Here is a 19511-nt window from a genome sequence, read left to right on the forward strand (position 1 = left end):
AAATATGTTTAAAGTGTGATCTCAATCTGCACACATAAAGACTGGGAGCTACTAACTAAATATGGTTTTCTTTGGGCAGTGGGATCGCAGTAAATTTTCTTTAGGTGTTTCCAAATTTTGTGCAATTAATAAATTACCATTATAATCAGAAAAAAAGTGAAAGCTACTTTTAAACGTTGACCATCTTTTTTTTTTTTTAAGATTTTATTTATTTGAGGGAGGGAGAGAGCACATGTACACACAAGTAGAAGGAGAGGCAGAGGGACAAGCAGACTCCCCGTGGAGCAGGGAGCCCTATGTGGGGCTCGATCCCAGGACCCTGAGATCATGACCTGAGCCGAAGGCAGATGCTTAACTGACTGAGCCATCCAGGTACACCTATTGGCCATCTTTATAAATGAATTTGAGTTGGACAAAATTGGCAAAGAATGTTAGGTATTTAAGGCAGGATCTGAGTTCTTTTTACCAACCCTGGAACCAACCACCTATTCTTCTTTGTCCCTCAAAGATCAACATGCTTCTTAACTTTCAACTGGGAGAGAATTGCCCCTGCCCAGAGGAGATACGGGAGGAGCTCTATGACTTCCATGAGGACCTTCTCATTCACTGTGGTGAGCTTCTGAGGCCAAAGCTGTGTCAAAGACAAGTCTGTTCCTCATTCATCCATTAGAAGCTAGTGGGCTTGGGAAGAAAGTTTTCTATTTAAAGGTGCAGTTAACCCTTGAACAACATGGGTTGGAACTACATGGGTCTGCGTAGGATGCGGAATTTTGTCTCCATAAACAGAGGACAGTACTGTATGTGTATTTTCTTTTCTCTAGCTCACTTTATTATAAGAATACAGTACATAATGCATATAACATTTAAAAATATGTGTTAGTTGACTGTTTATTATTGTCAGGAAGGCTTCCCATCAAGAAGTATGCTATTTGTAGTTAAGTTTTGGAGGGTCGGAGTTATATGTGGATTTTCCACTGTGCAGATGAGTGGCACCACTCACCCCTGCATTGTTCAAAGGTTAACGGTACAATAGTAATCGCTCAAGAAATGATTCTGCCCAAACTACTTGGGTCAGAGAAGCTATAGGAAATAATTCTGGCGTAACATATGACAGAAACTTCTACCAAGAAGAAATTTTGTGAGATAGAAGAGAGTGAACAGGGTTTCTGAAGAAAAAAAAAAACCCAATACTTACATAAACCTCTCCCACTTTACTTAGTTGGACTCTGCTCCCAGCTAAACCAAGATTCCAATCCCCTTTGCTTCTTAGCTTTTGCCATGATAGAAGAATGATAACTTCTGCCCTGAGGAATTCTAAGCCAGCAGTGCCTACTTTGATACATAACTGCTGATTTTAAATGGTTCTCAGCATTTGTGCTGCTTGTGCATGGGTGGATTGACTAATATATAAATAATAGATGGTCTTTTCATTTGAACTGACTCAATGTTAACTTTTTCTTTCTAGATACTCTAGAGCCCTTTTGGAGTTTAGGTTAGAAAAAGTTAAGTGTGGGGTTTGAAATTACTTGATGTTCTTGTACACAAGAAATCATCTTTTTAAAACTTGTCAAAAGACCTCATAGAGGTAAATATTTATGGGGAGCTGCCTATGGTATCTTTAGAAGGTTCCAGAAGGGTGGGAAGCAGAGACTTTATGTTCTTTCAATCAATCATATGATGGTTTCATGTACTGTTTGAGGTTTTCACTCTGTTCTGTGCCTTGCTAGGGGTTCCCCTGGAGGAGGAGGAAGAAGTGGAGGAGGACACCTCCTGGACTGGGAAGCTCCGTGCCTTGGTGTATAAAATCAAAGGCCCTCCCAAGCCTGAGAAGGAACAGCCAACAGAAGAGGAAGAGAGATCCCCTAGTAAGTGACCATGCCTTTCAATCACAGTCCTCCTGACACGGTGCTCTTCTATGACATAATGAAGGGAACTGGCTTTCTGACAGATACTGTGAGATGGACTGCCTAGGCTTCAAAGGATGCATCTGGGCATTCTTTTATAATTGGTGGTGGCTATTGTGTATTTGGGGCTATGCTGCTCTTCCAATTTAAGGAGCTTACTTTCAGAGTCTTCTGAAACCTGAAGGATCTATTATTTTGGGTCTGCTCTTGTCTGTCTAGTTAAAAATACCTGTAAATAGGTTTCTGTTCTTCTTTGAGGCTTCAATTGTCTTCCTCCTTTAGCCATTGTTGTTTCTGTCACCTCTGCTTCTGGTTCCTTGGCGTTGCAAATTGCCTCCGTGAGAAAATTAAATAATGATACAAAGGGAGTAAAAGAAATGGATGTGGGCTTTGATGGGGGTCATTTTGGGGTTTTGGCTATGATTTTCATAATGTAGCATCCTAGAGGACTTTGACCTTCAATTTTTCAACAACAAACCTTGTCCAAGTTCATTTCTCCAAGCCTTATGGTAGACATGACTCCTACCATTGTGACTCATTGAAACAAGATCATAATTTGTTCTATTAGGGCAGTTTACTGTCTATAAACCGTTAACATTTCAAGAAGAAAATTGTGTATTATATATAATTAGGATGCTCTTTAGTACCAAATTCTGCAAATATTTCATTTGTCTAAAGAAGGAACTTCCAAGGTTTGACAAAGTTGCCTTTTATCTTGTTCCTATTCCTATCCATTTTGGAACATGCTTTCAAATCATAGACTAGAGCAAGAGCCTGCCAAGCTATGATTGGTTTGTCTGAAAACACTACCTTGGGGTCCGTATATCTTACTGCCCTTTATATTGACCTCCCATCTTTGCCACATATCTCTGAAGGGAAGGAAACCTCACCATTTTTCAGCACAAGCATTGAAGCCTCTGAGTACCATGGGGTACTCATGTACCCCATGAGTGGGGTACATGCACTGGCAAACCTTGATCAGTGCTGTTACCATGGAAAGGGTAGGTCTTTGATGAGGATGTGCCAGCAGGATTCTAAGGGCACAAAAGTGAGCTTAGATCCCCTTTGTGGTTCCTGCCAAAGCAGAACTAAAAATAGACTGAGCTGACCCATATTACCTGCTGAGAGTCTATTTTGAAAGTGGATGCTTCTTTCTAACCTATAATGTGTCACAACTGGGGGTCCCACAAGGTGACCATTTCATGGTAGGTAAATGGAGTCAGATGAAATCACTTGGCTGTGTGAAGTCCCCCTAACTCTAAGAATGGTGTTCCAGAGATTGCAATCTTCAGCACTGCTACCTTGGGCCTCGGGCAGAAAGACCATGTTCTGTCTGTTGTGGTGGAACATGCAAATAAGGCCACTCCAGTGTGAGACTCCATGTCTTCACCTCATGCTGCTTCCCTTCCAGAAGGAGAATTGTGAGAGGTTCAAGCTTTGTGTTGTCAGTCTCCTATCCTGGATTTCCAGAGGTGGTCAAGCATGTCTGGTTGTCAGTAGACAGGTTCCCTGGCCAAATGTTCAAGAGACAGAAAGCCCCTCACTCAGGGCTGACATATGAAGAGAAAATCTTGGGAATAGTTTAACTGCCACACCCCCAAAATTGTTTTTAACGAATAGATGGAGACAGTGTTTCTGAATACATAGCCAGTTGTGATAAAAGGGTCAAAATACTTTAGAATGTTAATAAGTTTCTTTTTCTTCCCTTACGTTTGATAAACTATTAAAAATGCAGATAATGACATGGGATAGTGAATTGACAATTCACCAAATACTTAACATGTATCAGTTTACTACTGGTGGGTTTTTTCACTCCTGTATTGTATAGTTGATGAAAATAGTACTCTGAAGAATTAAGGGATACTTACTTGTTCATTTATTCTCATCACCACTGCCTAGTTCCAGAACAATTTCCAGGTGACTGAATGTCACCAGCCCAAGGTAACCGAGATGAGTAAAGCTGTGACTTGCTTCACATTTTCTGACTCTGGTTCCATGCTCTTTCCATTGTCCCATAAAACCCCCAAATATAGCTATTACATACAGAATGGCTTTTTATTTTTTTTTATTATGTTACGTTAGTCACCATACATTACATCATTAGTCTTTGATGTAGTGTTCCATGATTCATTGTTTTCATAGAACACCCAGTGCTCCATGCAGTACGTGCCCTCCTTAATACCCATCACCAGGCTAACCCACCCCCCACCCCCTCTCCTCTAGAACCCTCAGTTTGTTTCTCAGAGTCCGTAGTCTCTCATGGTTCATATCCCCCTCTGAATTCCCCCCTTCATTTTTCCCTTCCTACTATCTTCTTCTTTTTTTATAACATATAATGTATTATTTGTTTCAGAGGTACATGTCTGTTTAAAGCCATCATCTTTTTATCTGGCTTACTACACCTGCCAGGTGACTCACAACTATGACTCACTGTTACATGTAGGAAATCTAAACCCAACAGAAGTCAAAATTCTAACATGCCAAAGTTGACCAAGCCAAAGATCTGCACTCGGTGGGGTTTTCAGGGAAGGGGGTGCAGTCTCTCCTCTATGAGCAGTGGGTGTTGGCCAGATGACCTGCTGGAAAACTTCAGCTTTTCTAGCCAAGAGGAATCAACAGTGTCCTGAACCTCCTGAGAATCCTGCTAGCTGGCTCAGAGTTACGGCGATCTGCCTAAACTAACTCTAAGCCATATTGTCGATGAAAGCTGTTACAATCTTATCAAAACATATGATAATGAAGAGGTAAAAAAGATCCAACAATAGTAGCCCGCCATACTAAGTCACATTTCTTTGGCATATCCCAATCCAGCAAATTCCTGAGAAAATCTTTTGCCTGTTAGTTCTAAGCCAGGGCTTCTCACACGATACAGTTGAAGTAGGGTTTCCTTAAATATAAATCTGTTGCCACTGAGTTACTCCTCCAGAAGAGACCAACCAGCTATTTCCGCTAAATTCTGAAATTAACCAAATGAAGACCCCTTGTCACTTTACAGCTCAAAGTTGGTGCATTCCTGATCTTTGTCATTCCCTGAATGCTCTTCCCAGGGAGGTTTTTCCTGCCACTTGTGTCTGCTCTTGCCCCATCACTGAGTGGCCTAAGAGCTCTAACCGAAATTCTCTCCTGCCTAAATGTTTCAGCCTGTTGAGTGCTGAGGAGGAGAAGAGTCTACTGTTTGCTCCAAAAATAAGTCTGGAGCCCAGCACACATACTTATACACATAATGAGACAGTTCGGTGGTAGGTCCATCTATGGCACTCAGGCAATATTTGTAAGCCTGGTCCCAGTCTCCCCAAACAACCTGTCCCCCTGATGCACGTGCACAGACACCTCCTCCATGAAGTCTTTCTTTCAGCCTCATCCTCCGTCCTTCTGCCCCCACCATTTCATGGCATTTCTACAAGGGCATGTATGACCTTCCACCTTCCGTGGAGTATCTGTGTCCCCATGTGTATTCTTTACTGGGTCTTTGTGCTCAGACCGTATCTTCCCTGTTTCTACATTTAACTCTGCCACAAATCTGTCCGACCTCCAGTGTAGGTTAGTCATGGGAGGCTCATGAAGATGAAGAAAATGAGGACCTTATAAACAACAGAGGAAACAGCTGTGGACAGGAAACTCAATATAATCATGAGTTTGGATATGCTATAATAAAAGTGTAGGTAAAATACAGCAGGTGGCCAGAGAGGAGGAGTTGGGCAGATTCCATAAAGAACATAGATAAGTAGGTAAAATAAGAAGGGAAAGACAGGGACACCTGGGTGGCTCAGTTGGTTAAGCATCTGCCTTTGGCTCAGGGCATGATCCCAGGGTCTTGGGATGGAGTCCTGCATAGGGCTCTCTGCTCAGCAGGGAGCCTGCTTCTCCCTCTGCTTGTCACTCCCCCTCCTTGTGCTCTCTCTCTCTCTCTCTTGCCCTCTGACAAATAAATAAATTCTTTTAAATAAAGGGGGGAAATATTTTTGATGAGAAGAGCTGCTTTGACAAAGCCCCAGAGCAGAAAATTTCATGTCATATGCCAGGAGGCAACCAAGTGAGATTGGTTGAATTCTCAGAGGAATGGAATGGGGTAGAGGGGAGAGGTAGGGTGGTGTTAGGACAGAGTGGCTTGGAAATCCAATTGTTAAACTACATTCAGCCTTAGAGTGTGACATATTAGTCATCACCATGTATTTATACTACCTGGCCTTACGTTGCAGGGAGGGGGTGGTTAACATTTACGTGGTAACCACTGAGTCCTGAGCACTGTGTTAAGCACTTCTGTATTACCTCATGTAATTCTCAAAATATGCAGTAGATGAAGTGGGTGATTTTATTCCTATTTGATAGTTGAAGAAACTGAAGTAAAGACAGATTAAGTAACTTGGCAGGATCACACAATGGTGGCATGAAAGTTCAAACCTTTGTCCACCTGAGTCTAGTTGCCATCCCTTTTATTTATATAATAATATCTTGCCCTCCCCCCGCCCCCGCCAGGCAGTGGCTATGAAAGGTCTTTGAGACCAAATTATCCATTTACTCAACAATAGTGAGGTAGTTATGAGCATAGGGCTCTAGACTTCGGCCACCTGGTCTTAAATTCTTGCTCTGCTACCTAATATCTGTGAGATTAAGCGGGTGACAACTTCTCTGTGCCTCAGTTTTCTCATCTGTAAAAACATGGGCCTAGCCCTAATACCCTATTTGGTTGACATGAGGAATAAATTAGTTAAAAATTCAAAGTGCTTATAAGTGTGCCTGGCACAACTCTGCACTTAATTTTAACTATTTTGAGCTATTAAAATGTTTGTTAATCACCCACCATATCTCAGGCACTGTTTTAGGCACCAGTCAACTCTGCTTTAGCAAGATGGCAATCCAGAGGATCGCCGTGCAGGATTATTGGAGGTATGGAGGCCCACTGGGATGTCACTGCAGTGCTCTAGATGAGAGCTTCTGAGGACTCAAATAAGTATGGTGTAGCAGGCAGGATAATGGCCCCAAGGATGTCCATGTCCTAATCCCTGGAAGCTATAGATAGGTTAAATGGCAAAGGGAATTTAAGGTGCAGATGGAATTAAGGTTGTTCATCAGCTGGCCTTCGAATGGGGAAATCTGGATTACTGGAGTAGACCCAAAATAATTACCAGGCACTGTGCTAGGCACTTCCCATCATCTCATCTGCTTTATCCTCACAACAAACAACTAGATACAGTGACAGCCAGGTCCCCATTTTGCATGCCAGGCCAACAAAGAGAGAAGCAAAATAATTTGGACAAGGTTCCTGCAAGAAGTTAGAAAGAGGCCCACACTGGGGTCATGTTCATAGGCAGGGCCCACACTCTTTCAGAGCACCATGCAGGGGTGCCCGGGCCGGGCCATGGGGCTGGAGGGACAGGAGTGGGGAGCAGGGACCTAGAGGATAGGCAGCCTGTAGCCCACCTCGTCAGTTTCTTCTTCAGACTGAATACACATAGGAACTCAGATAAAAGCGATTCAATCACTTTCCCAGCAAAGACTGAGGCCTCAGGCCCCGAGCCTGTCCCTGTCCCGTCTCCACCCCGTGCTCATTCAGGGTTCCCCCTCCGGAACACGTGAGCAGCCGCAGCTGCCCTCTGTGCTCTTTTCCCCATTGTCATCCCATCGTCAATGGTCGTTTCATTGTGGGAATGTTTTTGAGAAAGTGATTATGAGGTTGGTTGACTGATTTCAAAAACAACAGGCTAATTACCTCCATAGGACAGATGCGAGCCCAGCGGCCGCAGAGCTGGATGGGCAGAATCCGGCCACACTGCCAAAGCGCAGTGCGCAGGCAGGCAGGACGGCCTCTGGGACTCAGGGGGAGTCCAGCTGGCTGGGGATGCAGTCCTGGGGTGAAGCAGTTTGCTTCCCCACTTATCTCCACCCTCAGGGACGGGGAGGCTCTGACCGAGGCAGAAAAGCACTGAGGAGGGGAATTTAGAAATGGATTCAGCAGAAATATACATCGGCCACGTGACTGTCCACGCACAGCCTTCTCTGAGAGCCACGTGGAAGGCCGGCTGGCGGGGATCGTGGGTCCACACCAGTTGTGTATAGTCTCCATCTCCAGTGCTCCTTCTCCTCTGCAGCACTCACTGCCATGGCTGGCTCGGCAGACCCCCTATCTGCAGGAGTCTTGGCCTCTTTCTTGAACTGGAGTGTTTCTTTGCCTAAATAACAGACAAAGTGAGGATTGGGCTGACACAGTCATGACTGTGGGGGAAACTCGGTCCCTGCCATACCTGTCTGTTCTTATACGGTGCTCGTGTGGATTAAACAATAATTCAGGTACAGCATTTAGCACAGGGTCTGACCCACAGGAAGCTCTTAGTGACCGTTGGCTACTATTATTGTAATGAGAAGTAGAATGTTTTAGCAAGCAGCTTGACCTTTTACCCTATGGGAAGCCAATAAAGGAAACACGTGCACTCGTCCAAAAATTAAATGCAGAGCTGGGATGAACGGGAGCTTGGTGCTCTCATGGGTGGTCAGCGGCTTGCAGCAGAGCCTGGGACTGGCCCTGCCCCATCGCACGCCTCTGGGTCTCCGGGCCCTGATGACACAGAGCACACGGAGCAGCTCCAAGAACAGTGCTCCTGGCTGTCTTTACAGGCTTGTCCTTTCAGGTTCTCCAAGAGCCTTGTAACTTTCTTCTCCATGATCCCAATAACAGCCTCGTTCTCATGAAATTAAGCATAAGAGGCACCTGCTGCTCCGTCTGGGCCAGAGAGGCACTGCAAAGGCACACAGAAATTAGCCTGACGAATTTTCCAAGTCTCCTCAGAGGCGATGGGTTTAATTTTCTCCCTGACCTTCTCTGCTAATAAATAGGAGGTATTTGGCCACCTTGTGAAGCAGACCAGACTTTCAGCCCAGGGGAAGCTCTGGGGCACAGAGCACAGAGGGCATGAGCCCTTCCCATTGAATCTTACCCACTAAATCAAGAGGGTGTTATGGTGCCATCTGACCCCTGACAGGGGAAGGGTCCTTCATCTGTCAGCAATCAGGACAGTCATCAAAAAGCCATCAAGTTACCGCTCCTCATCTCCCCCACGTGAGCGATTAGTAGTGTGGGGTGGTGTCTTGACAGTGACCACTCACTGTGGTCAGCGACCACTAGATTTAAGATTTTGCTTTATTTTTTGACCTCTAGTTGTACTATTAGTAAAAGCAAGTTGGATAGCTTCGTGATAGGGCTGGTGGGCATTAAAAGGTGGGGGTAAAATTCGTGGTGCTCATTACTTTAACCCAGTGAAGCCATAGGTGTTCATTTGCCATTTGAATAAATTAGTACAACCCTTTCAAGAGCTCCACAGGTCAGGTAGACCTGGAATTCTAGAGTATTAAGCCATCTGTGACTTGGTAGAAGTGGATAGAGACACAGAGAGGTAAAGTGACTTGACCAGGGTCACATGGCTGGAACCAAGTAGCCCACACTCTTGTCACTACATCATCCTGACGTTCATCTCTTTCAACATGAATTTTATTTTGCTAACTTGATTTTATTGGTGAAGAAATCAAGGCTCTGGGAATGTGAATAATCTTCCTAGCTCAGAGTCCGCTAGAAAAAGAGCCAAGGCTTTATGATTTTCAGGATTTATTTCTGAATCCACTTCATTATTTAAGAGAGCATCAAGACAGTATAATATAAATTTAAAGCATTAACAAGGGTAACTATTTTTCTGGATTTTGTGAAGCTATAGAAAGTAAGCAGCTCTCAGCTGGAAAAGTATTTGAGTTTAGATTCCAGTAGCCAAGGTTTGGGTCCCAACTCTGTCATTTACTAATTATGATGGTAGGCCAGTTTCTTAACCTCCACATGTTTCAGTTTCCTTGTCTATAAAATGAGAATAATGATCTTCCTACCCATGGGGGCAGGGAGTATGAGATTCAATAAAATAGTGCTCAGTCTAATGTTCCAGTACTTAGAGGTTGGTATACCTCCCAGCTTCTGAAGCAAATATACAAAGTGTAGGTCCTAAGAACTTTATCTCCACATTTACCATTTCAGATGCTTTCAGCAAAAAATAAAAGAAAATCCAACTCAGGTAGAGTAGCCAATAAAAGACTTCATTGACTGGTGTACCTGGAAGTTGGAGATGGACCCAGCCACTGGGTTGAGTTAATCCTATGGCTCCACTCATTCTCCCCACAGTCGTTCCATGTTCTAACTTTGCCTTCAGGCTGGTAGCAGGATGGTGGCTACAACTCTGGGCCTCACATCCATGTGCTACAGTGTCCAAGGGAAAAGTAAGAAAAGTTCTCCTGCCCTGGTATTCAAAGCAAGGATCCTGAGATCACCTTTGAAGAACTTGGTCACAGGCCAACTCGTGAACCATTGAGTGTGCCCTAGAAAATAAAATGTGCTGGTTGACTTACGTCAGCAGAGCCTGCCTGTGGAGTGGGGTTGGGTCAGTTTTCATGGGCCATAAGATAGAGAGGCAGCTATCTATACAAAATCAGTTCTGTTGAGAAGGAAGAAGGCACAAGTGGATTCTTGACACGTGGTCAGGAATATTCATTATCTCATGATGGCTATCATCTTTACCTTTCATTATGCAGTGGTTACTATTGAAATGCAGGCAGTTCCAGCTCTTGATGTCCAGAGGGAGCGTACAGGCCAAAAACCTGTGTCACAGGAGCTAGGGAACATGCTCTCTGTGCCCTGTGTATGTTATCTAATAGGCCAGGGAAGTTGTGCAATGGGTGCTTTCTGTATTTATTTTTTTTTTTAAGATTTCATTTATTTATTTGACAGAGATAGAGATAGCGACAGCAGGAACACAAGCAGCAGGAGTGGGAGAGGGAGAAGCAGCCTTCCCGCCGAGGAGGGAGCCCGATGTGGGACTCGATCCCAGCACCCTGGGATCATGACCTGAGCCGAAGGCAGACGCTTCACGACTGAGCCACCCAGGCGCTCCTGCTTTCTGCATTTAATGTTGTTCTGGTTTGACGCAAGCTCGGGGCCAGATCCAGGCAGACTTCAGGGTGTCAGCAGCCCTGTCACTCCAGTTGCCTCAGCAAAAACTTACACTGGATCTCTCTCAGGACCCAGCTTCTGCGAGCTCTTCCCTAGCAGCTTGCTCACTGGGCCTCTCCAGTCTGATCTGCAGCCTCAAGTATCTTCAACCAGGACTTTCTACCAGGGGAAGCATGTTAGTTTTCTATTGCCACCGCAACAAATTACCATAAACTTAGTGGCTTCACACCATACGATTCATTATCACCCAGTTCTGGAGGTCACAAGTCTAAAATGAGTTTAGTAGTCTTGCCTTCCTTCTGGAGGCTTTAGGGGAGCATCCACTTCTTGCGTTTGCCAGATTCCAAAGGCCTCCTGCACTCTTTGACTAGTGGCCCCTTCCAGTAATGGTACTGGTCCAACCTCTGCTCCTGTTATTACATCTCCTTCTCGGACTCTGACCCTCCTATTTCCCTCTTAGAAGAACACTTGTGATTATCTTGAGCCCACCCGGATAATTCAGGATAATCTCCCCCATCTCAAGATCCTTAATTTAATCCTTTTGCTTTATAAGGTGACATATTCACAGGTTCTGAGAATTAGGAGGTGAATATTTGGGAGGGAGTCATTATTCAGCCCACCACAGGGAGGAAGAAAGCAGAGGTCAAAATACATTAGTTCTTGATATTTGGAAATGATCTACCACCTGTTAATGCCTCCAGAGCAGGGACAGCATACCACAAGCTGACTTGTTAATCACCTAGAATTTAAAAATAAGTGTGCATAATTTAGATGCACATAATTATTTTTCTTTCCCCATTGTAAGCGTGAGCATTATAAATTGCTTTCTAAGTTTAAACTAAGTACAGTGCTGTTTTGTTTGCTCCCTCTCATCAGTGTAATTGGAAGACTTTTTTTCTTCCAAACTGACCCAGATTTAGGAGCACACTCATGGAACTCTGACACCAGCCCAGGTTGGGAATCTGTAAGCTTTAGGGATTTGCTTTGTCCATGGCCAACATCTGCTCTTTGAGAATAAGCTTGAATTTCAGCACTCGATGGCCACTTGGACTGTGATCTAAATTTGGAGGTGAAAAGAAAAGATTCTTTCCAGACCCAGCAGCCTAAAATTGTAAACCTGCACGATGAGAAGAGATGGTCTTTTTCTTATTGCAGTCGCCATTGCAAAGCTGGTAATTTGACCATTTAGAAAAGAGTTTTACCAAGTATAGTGGGTAACTCTGGAGAACTTTCTTTTAAGCCACAGAATGTAGGCTTGGGGTCTGAGGATCAATAGTAGGTTACACAATGACAAGTGGAGGGAAGTAAACAACTTAACAGTAAACAATACCTGAGCCCCCCAGACTGATGTACCAAAGCTAACTCTAATTTAAGGACACTTGAATCCTCGTTTCTCATCTGTAATGTCTGGCTAGTCCAGAAATCAAGTAGTGAAGTAGCTATTCTTCTTTTAAAGTATCTTTCAAGGGATCAAGTATCCCTAAACAATACAGTACCTTAGAAATATCTCATTTCTGAGTTAGCCTAAACAGTTATTTAAAATGCAGTTTCTAGATCATAGATTTAATATAATTGCCTAAATGTGACTATCCCTAATTACACTAATTGCAAAAGTGGAGCAAGTTAGAACGTTAATAATAATTTCTTAAAAGAAGCCATTTGTAATTATCAAGGGAACCACGTGTACATGACTCGCTTCAAAAGATATTCTGTTTTCTACTAATCCTTTCTCATCAGAAAACAAATGCTTGGTGACACATCTTTTTGCTTTTTGGAAAGAACACCATAGCTTTTTAAGAACCTCATGAGCTAGGGGCGCCTGGGTGGCTCAGTCGTTAAGCGTCTGCCTTCGGCTCAGGTCGTGATCCCAGGGTCCTGGGATCGAGCCCTGCATGGGGCTCCCTGCTCAGCGGGAAGCCTGCTTCTCCCTCTCCCACTCCCCCTGCTTGTGTTCCCTCTCGCTGTCTCTCTGTCAAATAAATAAATAAAATATTAAAAAAAAAGAACCTCATGAGCTAAACCATCTGGTGCATTTGAGAAGGCCTTCTTGAAACAGGTAAGTTAGTGGTTGAAAATCCTAGAGCTGTGGCAAAGAGTGTGGAAGCAACTTTATCACGTGTGGTGGGGGATCTGAGTGAGGTTATGAGACGTGTGTGTGTGTGTGTGTGTGTGTGTGAGTAAAACGAGGCCATACATTACAGCAAGCAATAGAATTAACCTCCCCGTCCCACTCCTTACCTTTCTCCTGGAGTCTTTCCCTCTCAGGAGTCCTGTTTCTTATGCATAGTAAAGTGTCTTTTTAGTCATTAAAGGGCAGCATTTCCAAAGAGGAACTTAGAAAAGCAGCAGAAATGAAATCAGTATTTAGTGGTAACTGCTCTTAATATATCTGTGGTTATGAAAGAGGTTCAAATGTATCTCAAGAATTGACTCCCTTTGCTGTTTGAAAATCCTACCAAATTTGTCAGCATTCCACCATTGATACCAGAAAAACGTAAAAGTATTTACTACAGGCACTGCTTGTGTGAATCAGCTCTTGAAAGAAAATGGCATTCCGAAGTAGCCATAGCGAAGGGTAGTGTCTTTCCCATCAGACTGCTTCATCCATCCCTGGGAGGGCCCCTCTTAACTTCACAATAGAGATTTTTCTTCCCTACTTTTCTAGTCTCCATGTGATGTGGACCTCTTTGAGAAATATGAAGAGCTTTAGAGGAAGGACATGTCGGGGGGAAAGTAAAGGAGGAAGATCTGATCATTTCTCTAATTTCTTTGGAATTTTTGTATTACTAGAGAAGTTGTACCTTCTTATGAGTTGTCTTATTTCCTAAATGTCTTGGACAACACAGTTTTGCTCATTATCTTATACTTTCTCATTAAATGCCTTACATGTGTTTATCTAGTGTCTAGTAAGATGCTGCGGGTAATCGTTGTGTCTTGAAATAGTTTCATACAGACTAGTTAGCAGTGTTATCACTCGATTGTTTGGCTCATTTAGGAGTTGGCACAACTGGAGGGTAACTCAGCTACTCAGACGAGGATGGCGGGCACCTGCGAATGAGATTTGTCCTGAGGCCTGGATACACAGTGACTCCAGAACAAAGCCTTCTGTAGGCGACAGCCCTGGTTTGCAGTATTAATGAGAGTAACGTCACTGCTGAAGGGTCAGCTAATGTGGGACAAAGAATTAAGTGCCTCCCTCTCTGTCCTGCAGCCCACTTTTCTGCGTGTCTGATCGCGCTGGCTGCAAGCAGGCTAAACGAGGCCAGGCAGCCTCGGTGTGAAAGCCACCCACCCCCACTCCTTGCTCTGAAGATGACAGCTTGCACCCAAATTGATATAAGGAGGGAAGCACCTTGAGCCCTTCAGACCGGCAGGGAGCCCCCTTTGGTGATGCAGGAACAATGGCCGGGGTCCTTCCTGACTGCCAGGATTCAAGTTTCAAAATAATGCTGCTTTAATCCTCATTTTATTTCTCAGGGTGAGGTGTCTTACCCATCTTACACTCACATTCAGTCTACCTCCCATCCAGAAACATAGAAAGCGTCCTAAGCTGTAACTTTCCAAGTTCACATGTTAGCTACTGGATTGGGGTCACACAGGCTGACAGAACAGGGCTCTATCTTAGCTGGAGGGAAGGCTTTGTGTCCCGGTCATGGCTATCACCTCAGCATAGACCCTTTTGTATAAATCAGTGCTTCTTGAACTTTTTGGTCTCAAGACCCCTTTTACGCTCTTAAAAATTATCAAAGACCTCAAAAAACTTTAGCTTCTGTGGAATATATCTATCAATATTGCTGAATTAGAATTTAAAACAGAAATTTTTGCAATAATTCATTCATTTAAAAATAACAAAAACCCCATTACATGTTATATAAATAATATACTTCTGTGAGAAATGACTAAATTTTTCAAAACAAAGCAAAAATAATGAGACAAGCAACATTGTTTTGCATTTTTATAAATCTCGAATGTCTGACTTAATAGAAGATAGCTGGGTTCTTATACCTGGTTAAAGAATAGGAAGAAAACTGGTCTCAGAGATACATAGTTGGAAAGGGGAAGAGTATTTTAATAGCCTTTTTCAGATAATTGTGCTCATTCTTCTTTGATACTACATCAAAGCTCAACAAGTAGTAGGTTCTCAAAAGTTCATTGCCATGTAGAACCTGAAACAACATTAAGGAAATTTTTGTGCTTGGTTATATAAGAACTCATTGGTCTGTCTTTCATTTAAATAGGTCTCTTACCCATGAATGTTTTTGTAGCATAAGGCCTTTGGTCTTTGGGAAATTATTGGTTCACCAAGTTATGCAGAACTTCCAAATGTTGATGTATTTCATTATAAAATATTTTAGAAGTCACATTTGTTAAGATCAACAATTTAATCAGAAAGTCTTTAAGTACCGGGAAGCTGTCAAACTCACTATGGCAGATAAACATTTTCTAAAATTCTCATTTTCACTTGAAAGCTCAAAAATTATATTATTGGCAACAGATACTCTCCATTGTTTTCCTTGAAGTGACGAGCTTGCTTCTTTCATTTATAAGAACATGTCTGTCATTCACCCAAGTCTGATGAACCAGCCTGGTTTGTCTGCGTTCTTTTAATTAAAAAGAGCCTTCCAGGAGACGCGCAGCCAGCTGAGCTCACAGCTCCAACAACCACACAAGCCCCTCTCCTCACAAAGTCCTCTCATCGCCCGTTTGCAGCAGAAGGGTTGTAGGCATCCTTCCCTTTTTGTCCCCCAGGAGATTAGGAAGATGCCTACTCAAGAGTTTATTATTAGGGGCGCCTGGGTGGCTCAGTCGTGAAGCATCTGCCTTCGGCTCAGGTCATGTTCCCAGGGTCCTGGGATCGAGCCCCACACCGGGCTCCCTGCTCAATGGGGAGTCTGCTTCTCCCTCTCCCTCTGCCCCTGCTTGTGTCCCCTCTCTCGCTGTGTCTCTCTGTCAAATAAATAAATAAAATCTTTAAAAAAAAGAGTTTATTATTAATAAAATTATTTTTATATTTCATGTGGTGGCACATTCTCATGTGAAACCGGGCATCTTTCTGGGGATATGTTGGTAAAGCTTGGTGTTCGGTGCGACCGCCTTGATTCGCGCTGAGGCACCCCCTCTTGTACCCACGTTGCTTCTATACCATGAGGCCAGCTGTCGACACGGTGAAAAAGGCAAATCACATCTTAGAATTATTATGAAAATACGTTTGGCCTCGCAAACCACCTAAAGGGCCTGGAATCCCTAAGGCTCTGTGGACCACACTTTTACAACTACAGGTATAGATAGTAGAAGAGTTAACCTTTATTAAGCTCACAGTATGTGCCAGACATGATTATAGGCATTACTTATTTTAATCCTCAGCCATACAGATATATGAAGAGCCTACCACATTCTAGAAAACAATCTTTTTAACCTCTGGACCCTGGTACATTTATGCCACTCTACTGCCTGTGCGTGGGAGCTAATTAAAATCTGAGGAATTTTCACTAGCATTGCTGCCAGGGGTGTAAAAATCTCCATCTTCTCAGTCCCAGAGGTGTTCAGAGCATTAGAAATTCATTGAGTCAGCCTAGGTTTGCTTGGTGGTGCTCGGTCTCTAGTGTATGTCAGGCCATGAAATATGCCGTGCATTCAGGGCTCTTGGGAATATTTCCTCCCCCGCCGTCTCTCCTCAGTCTTCTTTCTTCTCATAGTTATTCTTTCTCTCAGTTTCTGAACTTCCATCTCCCAATTTGAAACCCTGTCCTACAAGAATGGCCTTAAATGTCGTGCATTCACTGAATTACATCTGTCCATCAATAACACGACCGTGAGTCTTGCTTTTTTCTGTCAGAGTCTTGGGGTCATGTTTTCCTTTTAATTGAGCTTCTGCTTGGTCACAAACACATAATTGTTGATCCCATTCTCTTACACTTGCTGGAAGGCTTGCCTGGACAGAGAACCCTTGGGGTGTTTCCTGCTCCACTCTCTCAGGTAAAGGGCTGTCTCCTTTCTCGTCGGCCCTCTCAAGAGGTGTTTTGCTGTAAATGTTCCTTTCTCTATGAATGTTGATTTGGATTATTACATCACTGTGTGGCTAAGAGCTCACCCAATTCCTGAACTAATCTGAAAGCCAAGTTAAGGGAAAACTAATATTTACTTGGTTTCCTTAGGACTCTGTAAAATTCCCTTTGACAAGAGGATGGTCCTTGAGCTGACTAACAGTTCTGGTGGTTGTTTTTTCATGTGCGGCAGGGACTGTGATGTGAATGATCTCGGCAGAGAATTTGGCTGTTAGTGGAGAAAACCATAATTCTTTCAGGTCACGAGGTAGGCTGAAGGGGGAATTATACTTACAGGACTAGAAAAACTTTCATTGGGTCCAAGAGTGTCTGTTGTACGGTTTTGTCATGCTTTCATTCCTTACCATGACTATTAACTGGGAGAAACAGAAACTCTTACATTTATTTGGCCAGTGAGGAAATAGGCTCCTGACAGCAGCCCAGCCTGTCCCATAAATAACTGATTTACCCCCAGAGGATAGAGATATTATCTAACCTAACAGATATTAGTCAGCAATCCCTCCCTAGTGAGGTCTCTTAGGAACATCTTTTAACTTTGCTTCTTTCTGCTCTGGGTATCCTTTTTTAAGTTTTGCAGCCTGTCTCTCATCTGAACCTACAACACCCACAGGGTTGATAGACCCAGCAGTAAGTTAAATTCATCCTTTACATCTAGATCTCTTCTGAAGCTTTGGTAACCAAGTTCTATTTTTATATCCTCATGATGAGCCAAGACTGTATGTAGAGCAGACATCTGCCATATATAATGACATGGAGGTAGAAAACTAGACTGTTAGAGGTGGCACAGGCTACCAAAGACACCGATCTAAGCTTATTCCCAGTTTCTTCACTGATGGACTGAATGACCTTTATTGTCCCGTAAGCTCTGCCTTATCATCAGGTCTGAATTAAGGATCTTGGTGCCATCCATACCTTGTGGGAAGGCGATAGGCAGAGCCAGACTTGGAGGCAACTGTGATTTTAGAGCAGCATTTCTCACTCCTGTCATCGCATTTTCTGGAGACATGTGTGTGTGAGAGACATGGGGAGGGGGTGCGCAGTGCCCTCCCAGACGTTCTGGCAAGCCATCTTTCCCTCTTTCCTCTACCTCAGATCTGCCTCTCCCTTCTGACCATCCTACCACACCAATGCCACTCAGCACTTTTCAGGAGCCTCTTAGTCCAACCTCTGAAGATCCCACGGTTGATCCGATCCCACTTCAATGACCTTTCCTTTACCTGGGCAGCCAGTGGTATTTCTGTGCAACCCGTATGAGCCCTGATAACTTCTGAATTCTGAGGCATCCTGGCTTTTCTCTTGATGCTTGTGGAAGTGGTCATGAGGCAGTGTTCGCTGACCCCTGCCGAAGATCAGAGCAACACAGTCCGTTCAAGGGGCTGATGGTCAGCGGTCCAGCTGCAAAGTCTTCAGACCTAATAGAATGTTCTCCATCTACTTCTCTCCATCTCCTAACAGAGTTTTATGTGTGTGTCATCCAAAATATCTTCTAGAATTCTTGCATCGATGGTGTGGCTTACTCAGTTCATGGTATGTGGTATATTTAAAGTACTTGGGGAATAGTATCCATGGTAGAGAAAATCCAGGGCTTAATATCACTTGACTCGAAAGAGCCAGTGACCAGTGTCACCTTCTCATGCCTTTGCGACCCCCCCGCCCCAGAATTAATTACTCCCCACTCTGTCCCATGGCACTTGCACATTTTAGTATTTATTACACTGTGTTATAAAATAAAGACAAACTTTTTTTTATAAAATCAGAATGAAAATGTAAAGAACTGGGTTGTGGGCCCCTGAACACAAGGACAGTATCTTACTTAGTCTTCTATTTCCAGTATCGATTCAATTGTCATTTAATCAAAATAAAATATTTAGTACTCTCCATTCAAAATTGTGATATTCATTTCTTGTAGTATGGTTCACATATATGTCTTTCGATGATGTATTTCACTTCTCTGCATGCCATATTCACCCTTAGGAAAAGAATGTTTTAACCTTGACCACTGATGTTATGTCCTTGTCGAATGGGGTGGCTGAGATACACAGCTCTCTCCCTGTGCCATGACAGCCACCATACCGGTCCTCTCTATCGTCCTTCTAGCAACCTTGAAGGAGCTCATCTCACAGACCATGATCCGCTGGGCCCAGGAGGACCAGATCCAAGACGCGGAGTTGGTCCGGATGATGTTCAACCTCCTCCGGAGACAGTATGACAGCATCGGGGAGCTGCTGCAGGCCCTGCGGAAGACCTACACCATCAGTCAGGTCTCCGTGAGCGACACCATCAACCTGCTGGCCGCACTGGGCCAGATCCGCTGCCTGCTCAGTGTCAGGATGGGCAAGGAAGAGGAGCTGCTCATGATCAATGGCCTGGGGTAGGTCATTCACAGTTGAGTGCATGTCCCTCAGGAGAACTTCAGGAGGGAAAACTGGTTTACCTGGCTATATAGATGTTCCAGAATCCAGTAGTATAAAATCCCTGTGTGCCACCATCCTGATTTCACTCCTCATGGGATAACAATCTTGCTGAATCAGTCACCTTTGAGAACCGACGAGACCAGACGGC

At 43.8% G+C, this 19511-nt stretch overlaps 1 protein-coding gene across 1 annotated transcript in view; it reads left to right on the forward strand.

Annotated features, from left to right (window-relative positions):
* RYR3 (ryanodine receptor 3) overlaps window positions 1-19511 on the forward strand; it is a 503714-nt gene that overhangs the window by 345199 nt on the left and 139004 nt on the right. Inside the window, 3 exon segments of the mRNA XM_078053421.1 lie at window positions 509-611; window positions 1728-1865; window positions 19047-19320. Of these exon segments, the coding sequence (XP_077909547.1) occupies window positions 509-611; window positions 1728-1865; window positions 19047-19320 (515 nt within the window).

The sequence above is a fragment of the Halichoerus grypus genome, chromosome 8 (assembly GCF_964656455.1).
Source record: "Halichoerus grypus chromosome 8, mHalGry1.hap1.1, whole genome shotgun sequence".
Taxonomy (NCBI): Eukaryota; Metazoa; Chordata; class Mammalia; order Carnivora; family Phocidae; genus Halichoerus; species Halichoerus grypus.